The 20,192-nt window shown below is 46.3% G+C and overlaps 1 protein-coding gene across 1 annotated transcript in view; it reads left to right on the top strand.

Annotated features, from left to right (window-relative positions):
- Nucleotides 1-19,598, top strand: part of kif26ab (kinesin family member 26Ab) — a 68,479-nt gene extending 48,881 nt beyond the window's left edge. Inside the window, exons 5-16 of the mRNA XM_062397932.1 lie at nt 3,228-3,411; nt 6,172-6,387; nt 7,416-7,509; nt 8,115-8,377; nt 9,258-9,441; nt 10,560-10,719; nt 11,037-11,199; nt 12,052-15,292; nt 15,910-16,103; nt 17,028-17,051; nt 17,293-17,443; nt 17,549-19,598. Coding sequence (XP_062253916.1) covers nt 3,228-3,411; nt 6,172-6,387; nt 7,416-7,509; nt 8,115-8,377; nt 9,258-9,441; nt 10,560-10,719; nt 11,037-11,199; nt 12,052-15,292; nt 15,910-16,103; nt 17,028-17,051; nt 17,293-17,443; nt 17,549-17,739 — 5,065 coding nt within the window. The 3' untranslated portion in view covers nt 17,740-19,598. The remainder of the gene's footprint in view (nt 1-3,227; nt 3,412-6,171; nt 6,388-7,415; nt 7,510-8,114; nt 8,378-9,257; nt 9,442-10,559; nt 10,720-11,036; nt 11,200-12,051; nt 15,293-15,909; nt 16,104-17,027; nt 17,052-17,292; nt 17,444-17,548) is intronic.
- Nucleotides 19,599-20,192: the final 594 nt, after the last annotated feature.

Genomic DNA, 20,192 nt, shown 5'->3' on the forward strand with positions numbered 1-20,192 from the left:
TTCTCTCCCCCCCCCCGCCCTCCGTCTGCCTGTGAGCAGCACAGACACTGGGAAGGATCTGGACATCAGGACCTGCAGCCATTCAAGAGCAGACACACCACAGTGGATTAACCGAATGAGAGGAAAACCGTGCAGCCTGTGGGATGAATGGATTGTGAAAGAAGCACTGAGAAGCTAGGAGAGGAATCTGTTGCAGGGTTTTTTGCGTCTCTGAACTGACGCTGAACTTTTGCCGGTGACGAGGGATGGAAAGAGTTGGAGGTGCTTTGAACGGAGGAGATTCACTTTCTCATCCTCACCTCCTCTCATCCGCCTCCTCCTGAGAAGCTCTCCGGACTATACCTGCACACCTCCCTCCCGCTGTGGTCCTACTGCTTTTCTCCTGCAGGACACCCATCCTGTCTGCCCACCTCCACCCTACCCCACCTGGCGCTGCTTCCATTCTGGTTACTATGACGCCCACGCCCCCTCCTCCTCCTCCTCCCTCCACCCCTCCAGCTTCTCACAAACGTCTGTGAAATCAAGTGGAACCTCGATGATTGCGATCGGAGCAAAAAGGACCCCTGTGCCCCAACTCGCAAGCCGCCCCGCCTTGTGCCGTGCTTTCTGCGACTGTGCCAGTGTGTCAAATGCGCAAGTAATGGAGAACAGTGACAGCACAGGCATTGACCGCAAAGTTGAACTCTATCAGTCGTCTCTTTTTTGACTATGACCATAAACTAGATAATGGATTGGAAAGAGCTGTAAGTACAACAGTGCAGCATTTTCTCACTGGTGCATGCTCACACCAGACACTGCATGAGAATAATTTGCACAAACTCAACACTGATACCAGCCCAGAAAAACCTCGGCTTTGTGCACACACCCTCCTCCGTGCATTTAGACTAAGTTGTGCAAGTAAACAGCTTCATTAGCATGGAGATGGGGAGTGAACAGGTGGACAAGCTGTTGTCGAAGAAATCTGAGCCTCTCCTCACACAGCCTATTTCCCATTGACTGATCGCGTGGTCGGGAAACGCAGGGAGAGGGAGAGAAAGAAGGAGGGAGGGAGGGAGAGAAGAGGGAGGGAGAGAAGGTGACAAGCAATTAATTTCCCTGTGCACATGTGGTTTTGGAGAGAAAAAAGCAAACCATCCCTTTTTTTCCTCACCTTCCACTGAAGAACACATGTGCACCATTGTGCAGCATGTATTAAGATCTCAAGGTTACAAGCACGGCATTCGGTAGTGAGCACTCCTCACTGGTCAAGACAATTATAAATCGGCACAGTGCCGCCTTTTCCCCTCTGTATGTTGTGTGTTATGGTGACTCCTGGTACCTGATGCCTGATTTATCTCTTTGCCGGGAAAGGAAGAGACAGAATAGGGTGTGAGAGAGAGAGCGAGTGAGACAGAGACGAAGCGACAGGGCGCATCTATCTTGAACGAACGTGCCGTGGATACCTCTCATAAATGTGCATACACACACACACAGCCACGTGTACTCTGGTGTTGTTTCCCCCCTTTTCTCTCCCTCCATCTCCCATTCATCTATTCCATCTCATTTTTCTTCCTCCCTGTCACACGATCCGTCTCGCATGCTATCACACATGGGCAGCTCCCCGGGGAGAGCCTTCTCCTTTAGCCCCCTTGGATGCAATAATTATTCCATCAGCCGGTAGTGTGTTCCCTGATTGTGCTCTTGGGCTGTCGCTGCAGGGGGCGTACAGTTGGGAGAGGGTACCGCTGAGGAGAGGAGGGGCTGGGGCTGGGGTCGTCATTCCATGTTGCAGGGAGAGGAGTTGGGAGGGGAGGAGGTGCTGGGTGGGTTGTGTTTTGGGCTGGAGCCCACCCAGTGCTGCCCAGAGGAGCCTGGTGCAGGACTAATGAGCTCGACTGACCTCTTAGGAAAATACTGCTCGCCAGGACGCACATTGGTCTGCACTTTTTTATTTGCTCTATCCCTCTTTCTCATTTGCCTCGTTTCCTTCACTTCTCCTAAAATCCCTTCGCTCTGCAGAATTTTCATCTTTTAATTTCTCCCTGCAATTGTCATTCACTCCCCGTGCTAGTATTTTCCTTCGTGCTGGCGATCACCTCTTTGCCTTGAATGCAATTGTCTGAATACCCACATCTTGAGCAGAAAAAAATAACATTTGAGTGAATTGGATGTCCTTGGCGTATTACTTTCTTCCACTGACCTTGAATTTCCAGCTGAGGTGCAGTTTTAGCTGATCCAGGGCAATGCCATACCTGGAACTACTCTCTGTCTGGCTCGATTCCCTGCAGGCCTGGCAGAAATATTGGTGCTGCCCTTTTAGCTACAGGAATCTAGACAGAATGGAGTGTGTATGTGCCAGACTCTTTTGGCCCTGTAGCCAATCTACGTCCCCTCAGTGCCGTCTGGGACACACTCGGCCTAGATGACAGTGGATTTTAATTAGAGGACCCTCAAAGAGCTGGATCCAGTTACGATAGAGGGCTGAGAGCCATTTGTCCATTAAGATTCCACTAAGGTAGAGGAGGGAGCTGGGTTCACCTGCCTGCCTCTCTGTCCACCTCATTTAATGTAAAGGATCAAAACTCCCAATGCACCGTACCAGGCTACAGCTTTGATTTAAATGACAGGGGGAACGTACACTGTCATAATTGCTTAGTTGTACTTGCAGAAATGGACATGACTATATCCCAGGAGGCCGTGCTTCAGCGGCCCTCGCCTGTCATGTCGGTGACAGTTTTTTGTGTTTGAGCAAGATAAATTCATGCTCTTGCTCTGCCCTTCCTGCTCTAACAGCCTACACATGGTCCCTGACAGTTGAAAGGCCTATTTATTTATTTTTATCTTATAGATTTGTGGTTTCTGTACAGATATCGAGGTGGGAGAGAAGTAAACTGGTTCCAGGTGAAGTTGAAGGGCTTAATCATTACCTTCTTTGTGGGGGAAACTGAGTTGGGAGTTGGAAGAAAAGGAATATTTTAAGTGAAGAAAAAGTGGGAGTGGTGGGGTCGGGAAGCTTTCCTGCTGACTCTGTTTGCTTTGTCAGACCAACAGGACTTCGGTGACCTTTATGTTACAGCCTGTGATTTCTGCACACCCTTAATAATGTCAACGTAGACCATTAAGCTCTTGGTTGTGTAGCTCACTAGAAAACAACACCTGATCTAAAAGCAATTTGTTTATACATGAACATGGCCTTGTTGTTCTTTCTAAGTTTGTCTTCAATCTCCATTTTTCTTTTTGTATTCCAGGGCAGCTCAGAAGCTGAATCTGTCCTCCAAGCGCAAGAAGCACCAGCCCTCGCTGCTCCACCCACAGGAGCCCTCCATCTACCCCACAAACTTCAGTGGCATCCTGCAGGTCTCGCCGCCCCCCGCCCCGCCATGCCTGCTCCGAGCCGTGTCCAAAGTAAAAGAGAACCCAGGAATGGGAAAGGTGAGAGCCGGCATGTACGCTAAAGACTCAGGGCTGAATGCATTATTTTAATACCCATAAAGTACACAAAGAGGATGGTGAATACATGTGACTAAACCCCTTCTCACATTTTGTCTTGTACGCACACACACACACACACACACACAGAGGCTTATTGAAGGGGAGAATGCAGAGTGGCTGCACACTGGCCAAGAGACAGCTAGTTGTCTGGTACAGTCCGCACAGATACAGTCAGATAAGCCTACTGGAATGTCATGAATTCACAGAGTTTGTGCTACCAGCTCCCTCCGTCTGAACACAGAAAGAGAGCCAAAACTATAATTCACAAGTTGCCTCAACAGCAGGAGTTTAATTCCATTTAAGGTATACGGTGTGTGACGTTGAAATTCGGCTGGCAGCAATAGGAAGGTCATTAAACAAAGCTGTATAAACACGTCGCTCTTCCTTTGTGGTTTATTGAGTATTGTTTGTCAGAGCCGGTGTCCTGTATTTATAAAGCAGAAGAAGTCCCCCGAACAAGATAATATCCCACCAGGATAGGAAGTGCTCGCTTCTGTTGCGAGGTATATAGACGGTCGAGATTCTGCCACATACTGTAAATCTCCCATTGACACGCGGACGTCATATAAAAAAATGCAGTGTTATTAACAAGCGTCGCCACACCTGAGGTTTACTGTGCATCACATCGGCCGGTTTTAAAAGGGGAATCGAGATTTATGATGTTGTTCCAAACGGATCAGACCTGAGTTTCAGGTTTTCTTATGGAAAAGCAAAAACATCTGAGTTCGCTCTCTGTTTCTTTGTCTCTCCCTTGTGGAGTCACATTTTCAGCATAGCCTGCTTGTTTTTTGGCTTTTCCTGTGTCTGTTTCGTATTAATTCACATAATTCAATTGTGCACGACTTGAGTGAACATCTTGTTTCCATCAACCCATATGTGGGTCACTTCCAACCCTCCACTTTTGACATGGACCTGTCTCCTCAGGCATGGGCAGTTGAGTGGATGGAGGAATGCCAAAGCCCAACTAATGGATTTAGTGGGGGATCAGGGGACAGGGAAACAGCGGCCATTAGCACGGAGTCTGAGGTGTGAAAATACTGTAGCCAATCCTCCGCGGCCTCTGGTGTCTGATCTATGCCAACATAAATAAACCGAGACATTAGTTCGCCTGGTAGCCTCTGTCTGCTCGACGGCAACTCCGCGAACGTGGGAGCCCAGTTTAAATATCACAGCAAAGGTAATTTACTCAACATATGCACACGTCAGTCAGGATAACAGCCCCCTGTAGAGTTTTAAGAGAGTTTGCACTTGGCCTCAGGAATCCAAGATGAATTCATCGTCTGAAAGAAAACAACTTCCAGCGGCATTGCTGTGGAGCGTGCGGGAGTCTGGGTCTGTAGCAATATTTATATACTAGTCAGGGGAAGAATGGACCTTTTGTGTGGGAGTGAAGACAAGTAGAGTCCCCCAGCTGAGCAGAACAGTCATCTGTCAGAAAGGGGAAGGGAGTAAGCTGTATTTTAAGGGTTTTGTTTCCATGCCTGCGAGGCATCACAGGTACTTTTTCAAGAGGTTTTGAAATGGTTCGGGATTGAGTTCCCTATCATATCCATTGCAGGATATAGAACCATTCCGTTGATATAATGAGGCGAAACACTAATCACTCAGGGGGTTGACAGGGACTCCAAAGGTCTTTATACATATCCCCAGAGCTGTTTACGTCTCCTGTCAGTCACAGATATGTTTCCACTGTGCCTCCGCAGAAAAAAAGGAATGGTGTCTATCTGACCATCAGATTGTAAAGCAATATAGAGTCGACAGGATTTCTAAAGAAGGTCATTGTTAATGGGGGTGTAATATGGCCTCACCCACACCGACCACACACAGTGCAGCATGGTCGATTCGGGTAGCGGTGAAATTTGCTGTTGTTTGTAGGGGGGTGGGAGGGGGGGCGCTGTACACAACTTGCTGAACGACTTCCACTCTGCAACCATGGCAATATCTTTAGACACGAACAGGCTTTTCAAGGTGCTGCCCAATCGACACCTTTAGACATAAACCGCAATCCTAGTTAGCATTTCCGATGCGGGCTTGATGAACTACACCAAGACCTGTGGAATGTGTAAAGACTTGGAATGTCAAGACCCAGAATGCAACAGGGCGACTTTCCAGTTTCTTAATGCCGGCGTGGCCAGTTTTCAAGAAATATACGGGGGACGGAGAGGAGAAGGAGGAAGACTGAGTGGGTGGGCGGGATGAGAGTGAGGGAGGGGGCCATATGCTCCTGCACTCCCATGCTGGCGAGCTGCTCCTGGTCCAGAAAAACAACCCACTCGAGGGATAATCCTCGCAGCAATGCACCTCGCACACATTAATGTCCACCATTTGCTGCTCTGACTTTCGTCTCGCACCTTGCTGCCTCGCCGACGCCACTATACAACGTGTTGACCCACCGAGCTCGCCAAGTCAATGCGACCGAGTGTTTCCATAGCAACCTTCCATGTCCATCAACTCTGCAATGTGCACGTGACGTTCAATGCACAAAGCTGAACCATGCTCACAGCTGTGATCCTAACCTATGTTCAGAATTTCAGGGCATTTCTCCTGGAGTAAAAGATTTTAAGTATGATGTGATTTTTTTTTTCCTCTAATATGTTCAACCAGAAAAAAGCATTATTACGTCGCTCTACTGAGTCCGTCTACACATATGAATCATCCCTGCTTTACTTTCTGTTTCTCTCTCTCTCTTTTTAAATTCAGGTGAAAGTGATGATGCGGATCTGTCCGTCTCTGGAGGCGGCGGACTCCTCAGAGTCTCAGTCTTTTTTGAAAGTGGACAGTAGGAAGAAGCAGCTGACCCTCTACGACCCCGCATCCAGCCCGCCGCACTCCAGTTCAGGACATCGGAGATCTGCCACGGTGGCCGTACCAAAGATATTCGCCTTCGATGCTGTTTTTACCCAGGATGCCTCACAAGTAAGGACCAGTATGAGTGGGTGTGTTTGTCTGGTGGTTTTATTAGGTGTTGTTTAGGACTTCAGCGTCTCAAGGGCAAAGGGACATCTCTCCGCTGTGGCAGGGTGTGGCCAGGGGCTTAGAGAAGAAATTCTTGTCTTGGGTCAGAGGGCGTCTGTACCAGTGTGGCTCTAACAGCTGGGCTTTTTAAGGCCCCTGGGGAATGATTTGAATCCACTCCAGTTATATGTAACCTCTCCTTTCATAGAACAGCTATATCTAACCTCAGGCCTCTGCAACTCAGAGCAGACATACCCAGTAAGAACTAAGACAAAGGTCATATACATGTGTACTCTATGGTAACTCTAGGTGCACACTAGCCATTCTCTCTCCATAGCTTAAACAAACAGCGTTTTTTATAATGTGGTTTGTCAGCCCTGCAGAATGTTAGAAAAACCTGAGGTCCAATATTTCACGTATGTCCCCGTGGTGCAGTAAGGCTCTAAATAGCCGAGGGCAGAGGAGATTGTCATTACTATGTCGGACAGCGATTCTGTACCGGTGAGAGCCTCAGATCTTCTTTCTTACCACCTACTCGGAGAAAGTATTTTGCGCAGTAATCTGCCGGTAACGAAAGCCTAAGTGTTGCCGCCGCAGCGCTGAGGCCAAGCTGCTAGATTGCACCGCTGGGACGGCGCTGCTGGTGGCTAAGGGTAACAGCAAGCTGCTCTGCTGTTAGAGGCCTTGTTTGCTGCGTGATGTATGGAGAAGGGAACTCTCCTTCCACAAGCCCTGCCCCAGAGGACCCATGCTGAAACAGCTTGCGAAAATGAGCTCCACGTTGCAGCACACACACACACACGCATCCAGTGTGATGTAAAATACTGAAACCATTAAGGTGATTTGCTGTATCCAGTAAATAGCTGTTTGGTTAATATGTTACCAGTTTGGATTCATTGTTCTCATGTTGGCCTGTTGCACTGTATTCCTCGGATGAGGCTGAATGGTAAACTGACTGTGAGGGCGCTGTCTCTGTGCGTTTTTCACAGGCTGAGGTGTGCTCAGGGACCGTCGCCGAGGTCATCCAGTCGGTGGTGAACGGTGCCGACGGCTGCATCTTCTGCTTCGGCCAAGTCAAGCTCGGTAAGCTCCTCCACTGGCAAGAGATTAGACGAGAGGCTTTGTTAGTAGCCGTGGAAACCTCTCATTGCTCTTTGTTAGCCACACTCGATGTCCACAATTGGCTTAGCGGTGCACCGGGGTGAGTCAAGGAATGGGGGATTGGAGGAAAGGAATGGGAAGTGAGTCCGGAGAGGGGAGGGGGGTGTTGAGGGATAAAGTGCTGCATCCAGGCTTCAGGGCTCAGTTTGTAATTAAAATCTTAGTAATTGGCCTGACCAGTGTTCTTAGGCTGAGGGGCTTGTTCCCCTCATGCAAGGAGCAGCTATAGTTCTACTGCTGCTGGTATAAGCCCTTTTACACCCATTTGATTTCAATTTGGGGATACACTAAATATTACCTCTGAAACCCCCACCTCAAACATTATTAATTATTTATATCAGCAGTTGTTAAACACAATAAGCCTCAGAGAATAACCAATTTCAGCGCCAACTCATTTGTCGTCAGTCCGAACAGCTTGATCGAAAAAGTCATTTTAATTTAAACACCCTGTGTGAGTGAGCCAGCGTTAACTGTGCTTCCCAACACTTCCATTTCCATCCCTCTCTCTCTCGTTCACACGTCCGCAGGAAAGACATACACCATGATCGGCAAAGACAGCTCCACTCAGAGCCTCGGCATCGTGCCCTGCGCCATTTCCTGGCTCTTCAAGCTCATCAACGAGCGTAAGGAGAAGTCGGGCACGCGCTTCTCCATCCGAGTGTCCGCAGTGGAAATCTTTGGAAAGGACGAGGAGCTGAAGGACCTGCTGTCGGAGGTGTCAAGCGGCAGCCTGCAGGAGGGCCAGTCCCAGGGTATCCACCTGAGAGAGGATCCCATCTGTGGCACTCAGGTTGGAAGCGTTCCTCCTCTCCACTTTCTCTTTGTCTGCTGAATCCTTTCATGCTCCCTGCAGGTTATAAAGTATTAGCCCGCCTTGGTATTGATCTTTTTCTGTGTATGATCTACCTCTTCCTCTCCCAAAGATGTTTGACTTTATCCCGTGTGTGCATGTGTGTTTTTATCTCCCTGGACTCTCCCTCTATCCCACCTGCCTGTGAAATCCTTGCTTTATATTTCCGCCAAACCCATCTGTGGTATTGATGGCTTTTTCCTTACCTTTGTATTGACTCTGCTGTCAGCATCCATCAGCATCTATTACCCGTGTGTTAGCGCCAGTCCTCTGCAGCACAATGGAAGTATTATTGGGGGATGGTGGCATGCTGTAGGTTTGAAGGCACTCACAGGTGTTGCTGTCAGATGTTGTTTTTGGGGATCTATATGGACTCGTACTTCAAAGACGGTGCACTTCTGTGAGGCTCCTTCATGCTCTTCCTCTCAGCAGCCACGTGTCGGCTCCCTTCATGATGCATCCCGCCGTCTCTCTCTCTCTCTCTCTCTCTCTCTCTCTCTCTCTCTCCTACCTCCTCCTCTCTTTCTGTATTTCCCCCACCACTATCATCACATCCATGGCATGGGAAGTGTCCCTGCCTCCTGCTGTACCATTACCTCTCCTAATCCTCCGCCCTTCATGTGCATATCTGCTGTTTTAATTGCCCCCGAGACCCAATCTAATGGGCAAGAAATGTGTGTTGAGGTCCAATTAACGGGCTCCCCTCACGTTCTCCTTCCTCTCGACCCTTTTTTACATCTAGACGTTTTCTCAAGCCCCGTGTGGTCTCCTTTGCTCAACCTACCCCTGTTTTCTGTCTCCACCTTCCCCCCCTGTTCAGCTCCAGAATCAGAGCGAGCTCCGCGCCCCGACCGCTGAGAAGGCTGCCTTCTACCTGGATGCAGCCATAGCCGCGCGCAGCACAAGTACACCGAGTGCAGATGAGGAGGACCGACGCAACTCCCACATGCTTTTCACCCTGCACATTTACCAGTACCGCATGGAGAAGAGCGGCAAGGGAGGAAGTAAGTGCTTACATTTCTACATCTACGACCCGGATGGCTTTGAACCACCATATTGCCATCAGACATTCATAGCACAGAACTAAATGGGCACTCAGTAGAGACAGGCCCTTTGTGGAAACACATTTAAATTAAGAGATCTGTATTGTTTTGGATCTGCACCTGCACCTTAACATATGATCCATAAATTACTCTCTGAGAAATCTAGAGATGCTGAAAAGAGTCCTATCTCACAATGTTAAAGAAAGTAAAAAGATTATCTCTGGATCCACCCCCTGATCTGAATCTGTACAAAAGTTTAATTGATTCTTTACAGACCCATAGCTTATTTTTCCACCAAGTTTCGTGGTAATTTGTCCAGTAGTTTTTGCGTAATCTTGCTAACAAACAAACAAACAAACAAACAGACAGATGTGAAGACATAATTGTTACGTGAAGCCTCTGTGTGGAACCGCATCAGCAATGATCAGTATATGTCCTCTCTTAAATACGTTTATGTAAAGGTGACCTGTCTTTCACGCTGAATAATCACAAGATTGTTGTGCTGTGAACAAGAAGGCAAATAATAATTACCCTTTAAGTATGAATGAAATGTCAGACACGTCCATTACTTGAAATCTGTATGGATTAATTACATCTGGTCTCAGGAAGACAGACATAGTTTTCTGTTTTGGTCAGGATCAAATGAATATTTGAAATCTCTCTGACAAAAGTTTAACGTTTTGCTGCTGCTGTAGAAATTGCATCTCTCCCACATAGCAATGTGTGAAACAGTGATTTTCAGTATGACAGCCAATTCTCCCAAGATGCGTTTAATTCATAAGCAGGAGACCGAATATGTGCTTCTGATTGTCATGTTGGTTCTTTAATTTCTTATGTGTCTAACCAACGGAGCCTCCTTGTTACCACAAGTTAAACATCTGGTGGGAGTTTACCAGTCTGGCTGCTATTTGATTCATTTCACAGTGGGAATCCTGTGCATCTACAAATCACACGGCTCTGACAGTCACCGTTCTAGCGGCTACTCCTGTCATTATGGCCCAGTGTGTGAGGAGCTGAGTTAGGGTTTTGGGGAGTGTCTGCAATCTGCTCATCTGGTTCTTCTTCTGTTGTTTGCTCAGTGTCGGGCGGACGGAGCAGGCTGCACCTCATTGACCTGGGAAGTTGTGAAAAGGTTCTGAGTAAGAGCAGAGAGGGAGGAGGAGGCCAGTGTCTCTCTCTGAACGCTCTGGGAAACGTCATCATGGCTTTAACAAATGGAGCAAAGCATGTCCCTTACAGGTAAGACAAATAACATTAAAACTTTTAGCGGATATAGTAATTGTCCCTGGATGTGTCGTCAGTCTTGCTGGTTTGCTGTGTGACCATTTATTTAGTTTGTTTAGCCTCATATTACAGCTTTTACTGATGTTGCACAAGCTTTTGTTAGAGTTCCTCGGGCGTGAGAGGATTAATTAGTCATTCATTTGGGAGGATTTTTCAGCTCAGAGAATTGAAAATGGCTCCTTCTGGAATCATGAAGGCTACCTTTTATTGTGATTTTGAAATGTTACCGTGCTGTTTGCTGATAACGATGTAAACGCATACTCCCCCCCCAGGGACAGCAAACTGACAATGCTGTTGAGGGAGTCCCTTGGCAACATCAACTGCAGAACGACCATGATCGCCCACATCTCCGACTCGCCTGCCAACTACGCTGACTCACTCACCACCATCCAGCTGGCATCACGGATCCACCGCATGAGGAAGAAGAAATCCAAGGTAGAGTGATGATCCGCTTAGCACTGATAAATCTGATTTAACATATGCAGTAATAAACATATATGATAATCAAGTGACAGCAAAATGGTACATCTGTTAAGCAACAATCATTTAGATGTTTGAATTAAAATAACTAAATAATGAATCCCGTAACAACTGTTCCCCATTTAATGTTACGGCAATGATGATGTGTTAATGATAATGCCGAGTAATTGATATTCAACATTATTTTAACCATTACTTTGCTAATGTGCATGTGCAACTTTTATGACATTGATCATATTTCACTCCGGGACTTAGGCCCTCACATTTTTCTTGCTGATGTAATTTTGGAGCGATCAGGCAAATTAATATGTGAATACTTCTGCAAATGAAAGATTATTAGTGCGGTAACTCAGAGCTAGTTCATCTCGGCTCCTCAACACATTATCATGTAATCAATACCACCGCCTAAGGAAGTGTGTAATGCATTCCCTCGGATTAGGGAAATATATGCTCCTGATAATTAGGTGGAATGACAGCATGTATTTATTTGGTATTGGACGCTGGCATGATTACAATGCATCCACATATAGCAATTCATATCGTTGACATTAATTTCTGTCTGACTATTGACGTGCACTTTTAACCTTAAGATAAATATCGACTGGTAATTTCATAGCCCTGCAATTTAGTTCACTATGAATTTGTTAAGAAGTGAATTCACAATAAATCACAAGGGTTACAACTGGTTTGTAAAATTACAGGATTGTTACATTAACATTTTGAGAGGATAGAATTACATTACTGTCATCGGTTAATGAGATCGTGTTTAAATCCAAAGAGACTAATGTCTTGATCTCTACTTCGCAGTATGCATCCAGTTCATCTGGAGGGGAGAGCTCTTGTGAGGAAGGGAGGATCCGCCGGCCGCCTCACCTCAGGCCCTTCCACCCTCGGACAGTAGCCCTGGACCCAGAGCTGCCCTCTCTGCTCAGTGACCCGGACTACTCCTCCAGTAGTGAACAGTCCTGTGATACTGTCATTTACGTTGGGCCGGGGGGAACTGCAATCTCAGACAGAGAGCTCAGTGACAATGAAGGCCCCCCTGCTTTTGTTCCAATCATCCCCTCGCTGAATAGGAGGAGGTCTACAAAAGATGGCCCTATGGACAGAGACCAGTTCTTCAAATGCAACACATTTGCTGAGCTGCAGGAGAGGCTAGAGTGCATAGACGGCAGTGAAGAGCCCACTGCGTTTGTTGGAGAGGGCAAGCGAAGCCAGCCCAGCCCCAAGACTGAAAAATCTAAGGAGAGCCAAGATGCTGATTCACCAAAGACTGTAGCAAACAACCCAGAGGACCTCTCACCCAAACAATCTCCAAAACATGCCACCACACAACCATCAAGCAGTCCCACTAGTAAATCTAAACTTGACACTATCAAGAGGCAATGCATACCTGCAGAAAGGGTATCGCCAGAGAGTGTCCAAAATGTATGCCGAACTAGCGCTGATGGTGAGAAGGCCTTGGTTTCTGAAAGCCAGATCAGTACAAACAAACTATCAACCGCTGCAGTGCCAAACTCTGAGCCTGTGGTACGGGAGAAGGTCTTCTTCAACAAGAAAGCCCTGCCAAGGCCGGCTCCACCGCCGTCAGAGCAGAGAGAAAGTGCAGATAATGAAGAAAGATCCAGCACCAGATTGCCGCCTGTGGGAATGAGCCACCAAGTCGTGAAAAGGAGGGATCCTTGCACCTCTCCTTTGCTCAGAGCTCCGCTGGATGTGTGTCAGGTGCGCTCTACATTGAGGGAGAGGTGTCTGGATCGGGACATTCTCAGAGCCACTGTCACCTTGCAGCAGCCTGTAGAACTTAATGGAGAGGATGAGCTTGTGTTCACTGTGGTGGAGGAGCTGTCTATAGGCAGTATTGTAGATCAGGGGCGGCCAACCAGCATTATCAGCTTCAACAGTGACTGCTCCCTTCAAGCCCTGGCCTCCGGCTCCCGACCTGTCAGCATCATCAGCAGCATTAACGATGAATTTGATGCCTACACGTCAGCGATGGGAGGATCAGAGGTGAACATCGCAGTGGCCACACCCCTTCAGGAAGGAGCCGTGGATAGCAGGGGTTCATCTATTAGCTCTTGGTTGAGTGAGGTCAGTGTTTGCACCTTGGAGAGCGAAGGGGCTCATTCTTCGGATGTCTTCCTTCCTCAGGCCAAACACATGGGACCAGAGGCCACCTTTTACTTTGATTCCCTGGATATGTTCCATTGTGTATCCTCCTCTAGAGATGCCAAGAACTCTTTAAATGACAGTGGATTTAGTTTTTCTGAATTAGACAGTGATAGTGCTGCCTCAAGCAAACAATCTTTGAGTAAATGTCCCCCATCTCCGGAGTCAGCCAAAGGCTCCCTCAGATTCACATCCAAAATAACTAAAGCTCACTCGCTCAGTTCCTCCCAACTTCCACAGGCCCCCTCCATAGTCCACTCTAGTCTACCCAGGAAGATTAAACCTACCTCATCCATCTCTCATAGTAGTAGCAGTAGCAGCAGCAGTAGAGAGCCACAGAGGTTAGAGGCTAAGCAGGAGGATCCATGGCAACGTAATGACAACCACTCCGAACCTCACTTTTCTGACTCCAGCAGCACCAGCAGGTTTCCCAAGAACCCCCTTAGTGGTATACCTTCCAGCAAAACAGCCAACAACAGCAACAGTGTACCTCGCCCACCGAAGGTGCAGGGGTCTACCTCATCCCAGAGGGTGGTTGATGGCTGTGAGAAGTCAGCCAGCAAGAATCCACCTAGCAAAATGCCTCAGCTAAGAAGAGGTGCCACTACCCTGGGGACAGTGCCCGTCATCCATTCTTTTGCAGACTACAAAGGAACCCAAGACATCATTGCATCTGCCACAAGCCTTAAATTCTCCTCACTGGGGAAAAACAACAAGGCCAACTCACAGAAAGCAAGTAATCTCCCGAGATCAGGTTGCGTCTCGCCTCCTCCCCCTCCAGTGAGAAAGTCCAGTCTTGATCATAAAACTAAGACGCTGCTGCCCCAAAGTGCCTTAAAGTCACAATATGGGGAGACAGGAAGGGCCTCTGGAGCAAGGTCAGCTGTATCAGAGGATGAGCTTGACATACGAACCAGAGCAGACTCCACCAGTTTCAAAACCTCCAGCCTCAACACAGCCAAAGTTACCTCCAGTCTGAAGGCCAGAGGGCCAAGGGGAGAGGCTGGGCAGCATTATAGCAGTCAGATGTCACTGGAGAGGTGTGGAAGCCTGTCTTTATCGGGTTCAAGAACAACACTTAGTAGGGAGAATAGTGGGGCAAGTTTAGGGAGCAACAAATCCAACAGGTCCATTCCCAGATTTGGTATTCCCAATTCATCCAGCGCTCCTATAGCTACAAGCCCCTCATCCCCAGGTGGAGGGAATACAACCAAATCTGGTCAGGTAAAAGTATCTGTAAATCCCAGAGCATTAGGGGCAGTCAATAACAGCAAGGCCCGCTCGCTATCGGCAAATCACTCAAAGGGCCTGAGCTCCTCCAACAAATCTTTATCCACTCCCGTGTCCAGAACGACCAACGCCAACCTCCCTCCATCAGGACGGACATCAGCTCCTCGGGCCGCCGCTGCCGTTGGCAGTAAGCCTGGCAGGGGAACTATCATGGGCACAAAGCAGGCCATGAGGGCCGCCAACAGCCGTGTGAGCGAACTGGCAACAGGCAACATATTAGGAAAGCACATGAGAGGTTCAGGAGATTCAGACAGTGGGAACGACAGTGGGGTGAACGTAGGTGAAGATAAATCTACCATCGCAATGCTGCCCTCCCCATACAGCAAGATCACAGCACCCAGGCGACCTCAGCGCTACAGCAGCGGCCACGGCAGTGACAACAGCAGCGTGCTGAGCGGGGAGTTGCCTCCAGCCATGGGCCGCACGGCCCTGTTCTACCACAGCGGCGGCAGCAGCGGATACGAGAGCATGATCCGAGACAGTGAAGCCACAGGCAGCGCTTCGTCTGCCCACGACTCCATGAGCGAGAGCGGCATGTCAACATCCGGTAGAACGAGGGGCTCAAAGTTTCCCAAGAAAAGAGCAAATGGTGAGAAAGTAATTTAGGTTTTGGGGTTTTACAAATAGCAATGCAGGTACAGGTAATATTACAGAATATATCATTCTGGTAATAGCATCATATGAAGAAGCTATTCGACAGCACTTCCAGTGAAACGCCATACATTGAAATAGCGTTCTCAAATGAATGCACTTTCCAAGTAAATTATCCACACAGCGGTTCTAACTTTATGAATCCATTATTATTAAAGTCATGAATTGGTGTTTCATTAGATTTTCTCTCCCCTGAATCAGCAGCATACATTATTCATACATTTGTGGGAAGATTTCGAACAAGTTTGAACAGTGTGATGATCAACTAAGACGAATTGAACATGACCTGGTTCAGGTTTTTGTAGCCTTAGATATATGTCACTATTTGAATTAATTTACCTGCCTTTTGAATTTATTTGAGCTATACATGTACAGAATAGTGGCTTGAAACCTTCATAAATATCTAATCACCACAACTCGGCTGGCTTATGTAAAGCCTCGCATCACATCTCAGAGTGAGACTCATACATATTTACTCAGAGAGCCGAGCAAATGCTGCTGTTGTATGACACCAGTGTAACTGATACCTGTCTGAATTTATTTGTGGCTTTGTAGGTTTCCAGAGGAGGCGGCTCATCCCGGCACCCCTGCCAGACACCTCAACCCTGGGGAAGAAGGTGGCCACAGCGGGTCAGTGGGTGGACTTGCCTCCTATGTCTGGACCCCTGAAGGAGCCTTTTGAGATCAAGGTGTATGAGATTGATGATGTGGAACGGCTTCAGAGGCGGCGTCAGGAGGAAACCGCAGAGGTGAGCAGAGGGTCACTGCTGACTTGCTCTACATAGTGGCTCCTCTTGCTAAACTTGTTTTAGATAATGTAACGTCTGGGTCAAGGTCTTGTCAATCCCTCTTGCTAAGCCCGAAGCAATATCTTACATATGTGACATTGATGCCGTTGATGCTCAAGATGTGCTACATACACTCAAGTTGTGGGAATGTCTTAGCTCACTTCTTCCCAGTTTCTTTTTAAAGAACAAGACAGGAATAATAAGTCTGCTATGTCTAACCTTCTGTCAGCTCAGCGGCAAATCCCACAGCTAAAATGTCTGTATCTAGATTCCTGGAGCTTGGTATTTTGGCAGCATTCCTCAGGAATGTCAAGAGTTCAGAAGGCAATTACTGAAGAGGGTTAATTGGTTTGGATATGAGTGATGACTCGACTTACTGCTGACGATAGCAGTGTGTGTTGTGCGGGTAGAGGCAATGAGAAAGTAGATGCATGAAAAGATTGGTCAGGGAATGTGTGATGAATGCAGCAGCGCCCAACGCTCTCCCAAATCAGCTCACCACAAGCACTCATCACTGGTTGCCTGATCGCTTTTTATAGCTGGCTCCACTTCTGTGGATCATTAACTGCTCCCACAAGTTCAGCGCAGCCAGACGGGGATTTGTTAAGAGAAGATATTAAATCAGATAGACGGAAGCTTGATTTACTTTCAATTAGGAAAAAATTATCTTAAAATTTTCTCTCCGGGCCTGAAGACAAGTATGAATTGCTTCTCCGTGACTTTCCCTCACTCTTTAAAAATTACCATTGGAATCTTATGCGAGTGCCTTAATAGCTTGTGTCGACAGTATGCATGGATATTTACACACTACATGTATGTATGCATATAATAATAAGTCTTGATCAAGATACTAACCTGATTTTATCTTTTTCCATTCGTCTTCAGCAACCATTCCAGGATGTTGACAAGGTGAGCTCATTTTTCATAATGACATCACAAACCTGAAAGTAAATCACATACTTTCAATTACAGTACACCACAAGTTATTTTTTTTACATCATTTTAATATACTCCCTGCAGGCAGGGTTATTAAGCATTACTCACATTTTAGGTTGTGTTACACATTTTGTCAAGAGTTATTATTCTTATCTATAGTTGAACACAGCCACAATGTGTTCACTGTATTTAATCACCTCTTCCTGTCTATCAGGGCCTGCTGTATTTCAACAGTAAGCTGAAAATATTGGAGAGAAGGCAACAGCAGGTGAAGGACCTGAGAGCAAAGCATGAGGTGTTGTTGGAGGAGCTGGAAGACACAAAGGCCCGGTTGATGATGGACCCCTGCAAGTGGATAGGAGAGTGTGAGTAACTCCTGAGAAGTTGTAAATGCAAGATCCTGTCAAACCTTGTAAGTATTTCTCTAAAGTAAAATCCTCTAACCAAACGTTATTTGACTTTTACAATAGTTGAGGTGGACCCGAGTTTGGATAAGGAGTCTCCTGAGTATCTGGAGACCCTGGCACAGGCCACTGAGGAACTGGATTTCTGTGTCAACCTATGCAAGTCCCGCGTCATGATGGTGACCTGCTTCGACATCAGCACGTCGTCGACGCCGGTGTCTTGCCCGCAGGAGGGTCTGCGTGAAGTTGAAGTGTGAGGACGAAAGGAAGTTGAGGTGGAGAAAAGAGGAAGTGAGAAGGAGGATGATGAAGAAATGTAGCAGCCGGTTTCTAGTTACCACTGGAATGAAGAACAACCAGAGGCAGAGATGAGAGTGGATCATTGCATTGATCAACAGAGGAAATCTTAACCACCTAACTACAGTGCCTCGTTGTCCAGGACATGGTTTTAAAGACAGAGGAATGAAACGTGAGCACAAATGTTGTTGCCCAAATGGCAAGGCAGTGGCCATCACTTACTCAAGAGTCACCAACACCTGGAAGTGCCTTTTTTATCACTTTGTTTTAAGTCATTATTTTTCATATGGTGCAGGTATCTTAAGCATACCCGGGCAAACCCTGAACATATTTCTTTTATGATAAAATATTTTATATTGCATTGTATAGTGTATTTATATGATTATGTGGTGTGTACAAATATCCTTTTACGGGAAAAAAAAAAAAGAGAGAGAAAAAAAAGAAAAAAGCAATAAGCTAATGTTATTGCGCTCCCAGACTTTGCCTTTTCTCTTGTTTCAAACCTCAGTCTGCTTTTTATCCATCTTCATTCAGCCTCTTGCGCCTTATGTTAACTCTCTGGTTCTGTAGTTTTCTAGATTCTCAAATTGGACTGTGTTATCTCATCAAGAACTGCATTCGCTGTTGTCACTCGTCTCCTGCCAGCCAGCCTGTAAGAGGCTCGCAGCGCCGAGTGAATCTTTTTTTTTTTCCTCCAGTTGCCTTGATCAAAATGGGTCTCAATGGACGCTCTGAGGTAGAGCAGCAGCTCTGTTGGGGGACAGCAGGCTTCTTCAAGCTGCGAGATGACGAGACATGAAGCCAAAACATATCAATCAAAGGGCCACTGTGACGGATAGTGAGTGATTTTTCTCGATTCAGCCATTCTGTCTGGTGCCTCAGTATGTGGTAATGCAAACCTGAGAGACTTAACCCTCCCCACACTAGCCTATGAGGATAGCATAATGAATGGTTCCACTGATAGCGGTGCTCATCAGTGAGCCTGAAACACTGTCAGACACTGTATGATGAAGGGGCACAGATGAGATAGCACAGGTCTACCGGCCTCATAACCAGTACTTTTTTTAAGTGCTGCCAATCCTTGGCTCTATGCATTCCAATACATTTACTGCAGTTATTGCAAGAACCTCAGTACCGACTTAAAGAGCAACAACTCTGACGTCCCCCACCCTTTTTTTTAAAGAGGTCCATGAATGAAGTCCAGCCAGTGTCCAAAACAATGACTTCAGGATTGTTGATTTTCCTGTGAAATGATGCAGTGATTAAGAGCCAATGATCATAACATTGTTTAGAAGAATCAATCATGACATCAGCTCTTTAAAGCTGCCAGAATGTGTTTGTTGTAAATCAAAATGGCTGACAGAGAGAACAAAGATGATCGGGGAAATTAATGTCAAGAAAAACAAACTGGCTTTGTTGTACTGGTGTGTTTGATTTCTATATCTATGACATAAATTACTTTGTGTTCTTTCTTTTACAAAGATGTACTCTCTCAGGCCCTCTCTGAAGATGCTGCATGAGATTTTTTAATCATTTCTAAGAATGATTTCTACTCCATTTTTACCATTCTAATTTTTTACAACAACTTCAGTTTTCAATAATGTGTGGGAGTTGAGGCTCATGAATTAAATAACTATTACCAAACCAAGACCTTTTTTTCCAATAAATTATTATATGTAAGGTCATATTTCATATCAAAACCCATATTTTCGAATCCCTTTGTTTTTGTATAGGACTTTCAGACCCAATGTATAAATGTATGATACGGCAGCTTGTGTTTTACTTTTACAGTACCTGTGAATAAAATGGTTCTACATACTGATGGTTCTACATACTGTAAAGTTTTTATTCTCAGTCCTGTTTCCACATGATAACAAAGAAGAAAGAGGTGAACTGAGTGAACGCCTGTAACAGCAGGCAACAAGAGGGAAACTGAGGATCAAGTGACAAGTCTTTTTTTTCTTAAAACACACATTTTGTCATCTAATGACTCAGGTCTACACCACTTCCATCACGACCACATGGCCAAGTGTTTCATCCGCCTCCTTCACCATCTATACGTACACTATGACAATATGAGACACTGATACAACTTACCTTTAAACACCCCATGTATCAGGTGTTTAAGTCATACCTGGCACATACAACACTATTGCATTCCAACGGCAGGAACCTCAGAGATTGATATTGTTAAAACAAAACAAAAAAACATATGTACAATTGACAAAAGATGTAAATGTGAAAATAAAATGTTTATAATTCGGAATGAAATTGTGAAATAACCAGCATTTTATAGGATGGAGAAAGGGTTGGACGATTCAAAGGGACTAGGACCAACATGGGCACTAAATATCTTGATTAATGGAGTTTTGAGCACAACGTTTTCAACCTGTAATGATTGATGAATATTTCC

Source organism: Platichthys flesus, chromosome 10 (genome assembly GCF_949316205.1).
Source record: "Platichthys flesus chromosome 10, fPlaFle2.1, whole genome shotgun sequence".
In the NCBI taxonomy this organism is placed as follows: Eukaryota; Metazoa; Chordata; class Actinopteri; order Pleuronectiformes; family Pleuronectidae; genus Platichthys; species Platichthys flesus.